Source organism: Nematolebias whitei, chromosome 12, assembly GCF_014905685.2.
Source record: "Nematolebias whitei isolate Nwh7 chromosome 12, NemWhi1, whole genome shotgun sequence".
NCBI lineage: Eukaryota > Metazoa > Chordata > Actinopteri > Cyprinodontiformes > Rivulidae > Nematolebias > Nematolebias whitei.
The window spans coordinates 35,402,287-35,407,490 of NC_056509.1; the positions used below are offsets into that span (position 1 = coordinate 35,402,287).

The 5,204-nt window shown below is 39.2% G+C and overlaps 1 protein-coding gene across 1 annotated transcript in view; it reads right to left on the reverse strand.

Annotated features, from left to right (window-relative positions):
• utrn (utrophin) overlaps positions 1-5,204 on the reverse strand; it is a gene marked incomplete in the record, with an annotated part of 237,395 nt that overhangs the window by 65,344 nt on the left and 166,847 nt on the right. The window contains 2 exon segments of the mRNA XM_037685869.1: positions 3,875-3,935; positions 4,889-4,967. Of these exon segments, the coding sequence (XP_037541797.1) occupies positions 3,875-3,935; positions 4,889-4,967 (140 nt within the window).

A 5,204-nucleotide genomic window follows, 5' to 3' on the forward strand; every position in this document is an offset into this window, starting at 1 on the left:
ACAAAACAAAACAAACAAAAAAAACGACTTTTGAATATTCAAAGTCTAGCTAAAATTTGTTTATTCATTTATTTATTTCTTTACTTACATTTGCACCTTGTAGTGACATGCTGAGTTGGGTTTAAATGTGCTTTTCTTAACAGAAGATTTAGAACATCTACCACCAACCACAAAAAAAACATAAGGCAGTGCTGAATAATTAACCAACAAATTCAGAGTGCTTTTGCTGAAAATGCACATCTTTATGCACAATCAAAACAAATGGCGTTCCTGATTTATTAGACCTACTGTAAGTCTGAGTGGAGATGACAAGCAATGCAGGTGAAACATTTATTTTTGATTTTATGCCCATCATTTATTGATACCTCAAAATAGGAAACAATAAGTCAACCAGAGTGACAGACGAGGAAAGAGCATCAGGCAGAAAACAATGAAATATGTGTTCTCACTATGGAACAATGAGTTGAAAAAAAATGTTTTACAGATTGATTTTATGAAGAAGAGAAGCAGCTTAAGTGGTTTGACAAACGTAACCCTTTCCGACTAACAGATCGCCGCTGCGACTTATCAGCCTCTCAAGAATAATTGCTTTCTACCTTTGACATTTTCTGTGCAGCTCTGTCATTCCTCATCGCAGTTTCACGGAAGGATAAAATACTTTTTATTGCTAATCTCGTTCTTGACGGTCCACAACAATTTATATTCAACTACTTCTGTTTTGCACAGCTACATTTACTCTGACGAACAAAAAAAAAAAAAAAAAAGACATTCCTCTGGGAAAACATCCACGTTCCCTGCATGACCAAAGTTCAAAGCACTAATTTGAAGCCCAACGGCGGCTGACTGGCAAACCGTTTCCTTCGCTGGTGGGAGTTTGTCATTGTCACACGCTCAGAAGTCAGCATGAATAATCATGAGTGGGCAGATGAATGACTAAGCATGTCTGGATAAACCAAGAAAATTAAAAAAGTGAAATATGGAAAGGTAAGGAAGATTTCAGGAAGGGTTTTTCTTCACTGACAGCAGCCTGCAAGGCTTATCAGGAGTCGTCAGTGACAGGTGAAAGGTACTTTCAATCACCACCTGACGCCTCTGCGCTGCCATCACTTCACCTCTTTTACCCTCTTTCTATTCTCTTGCCTTTGAAACCACATCCCTCTCTGAAACAGCAGCATTGTGCCTTTCAATTACAGCTCACACGGTTTAGGATTTCTATTAAAACTTTTTAAACTAAACATTCAGAGGGACGCTGCCCACAACCCGAGCACAATATAAAAGTGGGTGTGAAACGGGACAGCGCACACGCATTATTCATGCAGCGTAGATGAATCTATTTGATTTCATCTTGTCATCTGAACTCCTCGCTACAGGGGGCAAACAAAGGCTTAATTCTAATCAGGGGGCCATTGTCACCTGGAAGAAAGACGCGCAGCATGAAAAGCGATAGAAGAGGAGACGAGGCGTTCAGGGGAAATGAATGTGTCAGGAATCTCAAGAAGGTGGCAGAAATGAAAGTGACCTGTGATTAGTCCTGGAGATGGATTCTGAGTTCAGTTCAGGCAGCAAATTAAGTGGGATTTTATGGGCCAAAGGAAACCTGCACGCACTTTTTATCTGCACGTGAAAGTGGAGGAAAGTTGTCTGAATATCATCTACCTGTGTGGGAAGGTCCAAACTGATGGTTAAATTGTAGAAAAAGAGGTACTACTTCTTTCAGTTTCAAAGAGGCTTTAAAAAATTATCTCTGTGCACATGGAAGGATCTGCGGTGCATATGGTGAAGACTCAAGGGGAGCATTTGGTTATTGAGTTTGTTCCAGGACGACTTCACTGGCATCTTCATGTGGATGCAACCAAGCATGAGTGTTCGAATTACTTAACACACTTCTGTGTATCGTTTCATTTTCTTGAGAGTACGTTTGTGTTGTGAGCAGAAGAAGTTTCAGTAGCAGAGCCCATCTGTGATCAGAGGCTGTTTTACGCCATTTTACACACAACTCAACTGCAAAGGCTTATTGCAAGTTGTAACAGTTGTTTTCTTGCCTTGTTTCCATATACATGTAAACAGTGAAAAAATGTAGGTTTCATTTAGTAAGCTTGAAGATTTATCATACCGTTTCTAGCAGATTTTGTATTTGGGGGGTTAACTTGACAGATAATACATATATATATATATATATATATATATATATATATATATATATATATAGATCTCTATGCAGCAAAATAAACAACCTATTTCAAGTGAAAACTAAATAAAAGAGGAAAAAAAATCAGAACATTTTGGTCACTGATAGATGAACCGTTTTATTGTGGGTTGTAATTGCACAAAGTAAAGTGACACCTATATTCAAGCAAAATGAAGAGCAAAGCAGACAATAAACTCTACAAAGTTTTCTCTACTTTAAGCTGAAACTAAAGATGAATTCAGGTTAACCTTGGTAGCAGAACACCCGACACACAGTCACTTGATTCTGGTTTATATTTTCTGACAAGCAGAAACATGTAATCTTCTTTGTAAACAGAAACCTCATTTTTGGCCTGATTTAGCAAAAGTTAAAAGTGATTATAGTCACAGTTATTAGAGTGAGAGAGGCTGTCCTGGGATTTAGACAGGTGGAACTGAATGAGAACTGTTCAGATGACACTGAGACAGAAAAGCAAATAAGCAAGAATAACTCAAATTGGAGTAAAGATATAAAAATAATTTGTGCTAATAATGTATATAGAACAGATAAATTGTGGTAAACCTTTCTAAGAATTGTATTTTTTTTTACAAAACATTACTTAAAATGTAATGTCAAAATGTAAACTTGGCAATGAATCCTCCATCTGTTTTCATCTTAAGAAGATTGTTGCAGAAAAAAATCTAGCCCCTTTCATTTAAAAACCAGGCTCAAGACCACCATTTCTCCTCTCAGTAGCATTTAGTTAATGAGCAAGCTGGCACGAGTCTTTATGTTGTCACACCTCTGAGCTGGCAAGGGAGGTAGTCACTAAGCTGAGTGAAGCTGGACAAAGTGGGTGCAAACAGCACCCAACTTTAACCAACATCTCTGCTGACACTCTCTGGATGCACAATGTCAGGTTCATTTGTATATAAGAATAAACCATCATGGGACTATTGTCACTCAGTGGAGGCTTAAAAAAACTCATCTTTGCAGAACCGAACAGTGAGAATGCACTCGGAGAACTAAAAAAAAAAATCACTTTATGTTGAAATCGAGTTAAAGCCAAGATACAAAGCCCCCAGAGGATAGAGATCTATAATGCTAGTAGAACAACCCGTCTCTATATGTATGGGAGAATTTTACCGATATTAGTCGAGAGCACACATTTTCAGTTTGAAAGCAGGAATTAATCTCTTTGCACTCAAAACTTCTGCCCTATTTCAAATATTCTCTGTGCTCTCTCAAATTTTTGTGTTCAAATGTTCTGCTTGCGCGCAAAACTTCTCTCTGCACGGATCAAATCTCCGCTCGCAAACCTCTCTGCTCGCTTGTGTGCTCTCGACTTATGTCAGTAAAATTCTCCCATACATACGATCACTAAGAACTTTTGAAAAATTTAGATAATCAAAATGGAACGAAAGTCACACTCTACTAAACTAAACTCAGTCAACTCTAGTTTTTTGCTGCACAAAAATCCCACTTCAAACTACCTGTTACAAAGAGTCAGAGTTCATTTTAATATAAGAATGAATGCAAACTGAATTAGAAGCCATAAATATTGAAAGATAAGACAAATCCTAAAACATTAAAAAAATAAAACAACATTCAGATAGGACTGCTTTGAATGCCTCACCCATGCATCCCATCACACATTCAGACATGGGCATACATTTTAAACATTCACAAAATTGTCTCGTCACTTACTTGATGTAATAGGGAACTTTATTCTGAGAAACTGCACGTTGCCAGGGGAGCTGTACAGAAGCTGCAGATGGAAAACAGGAAAAAGAAGTGCAAATTTAAAAGATTGTTGGAACTGATGCACCATTTCTATAAACACTGACTTCTAACCAATTTGCTGTTTTGAAGCTCGACTTGAAATATGTCCAGCCTTTTCCATTTTCCAATAAGCACATTTTAAAATCTGTTGCAGTAAATGGTAATATTTGAGTAGTTCTTCAGAGCAATGAGCAGCAAAACATATGTGATTTGCCTCCATACCACTTTCCCTCCTCCCTGACACGACTTTACACTAAGATAGAGACATGAAAAGACAGTAAGAGAAAGAGATTAGGAGAGATTGGGAGATATGAGATGGACCGGGTACGATAAGAACGCAGTGTTTTATTGATCCCTGAGGGAATATTAAGCTACTAGTGTAATGGGAGTAAATTTGTGATGGAGGAGATAGTGTCACGGTGTCACAAAGATGAAAGAGGAGTAGTATTATTGTCTGATCTCAGCTCTCGGCAGCGCTTGCTTAGTGAATCTGTCGTTGACGCTGCATGGCGACAGAACAGCTGCCCTGAATCGCACATCCATCGTTTGGTCTTCGTGTCTGACGGCCAGCAGAGTGTATCAGGTGGAGCAGGGACGGCGCTGACGGCTGGATGGTTATAAAAGTGAGGGAAGTAAAGGAAGACAAAGAGGAGGAGACACTAACGCACCTGATTCTTGTCTCCGACTTTCTCCTTTCTGCTAATGACCGCTCCAAAGAGGGAGTGAGAGGAGCGAGTCGGTAAAGTCGTAATTAAGCCTAGCATTTTTAAGAGTTTTAAGAGTAAAGTGCCTCCCCTGCAGGCAGCGCATGAGAGTGCACATATCCGCAGAATGTGTGAAGTGTAGAGATGAATGGAAGGATGCAAAAAAACTGAGTGGAAACAATCCCAAGTACCTCCTTTCCCCATACCCTCCACTATGAAAGGTAATTGTACTCACTGGAGAGGAAATGTTGGGAGGAGGGACCGAAGTCTCTGTGCGCTTCCCGAAGAAGTTTGAGTCTGTCCTCAACTGCTTCCTGTAAGAGGACCACGCACAGAGGTGAGGACAGTGATGTGGGAGGCAGTCGCAGAAACACAACGTTACAGTGGCTGAGCTTCATGTCATGGTTGGAACAAACTCAGTTTCAGAGCAATTAAGAAAGAAATGGATTTTCAGTACAACTCAAGGATTCCCTCCAGTACAAGCCTATACATTCATTCATTCATTCATTCATTCATTCATTCATTCATTCATTCATTCATTCATTCATTCA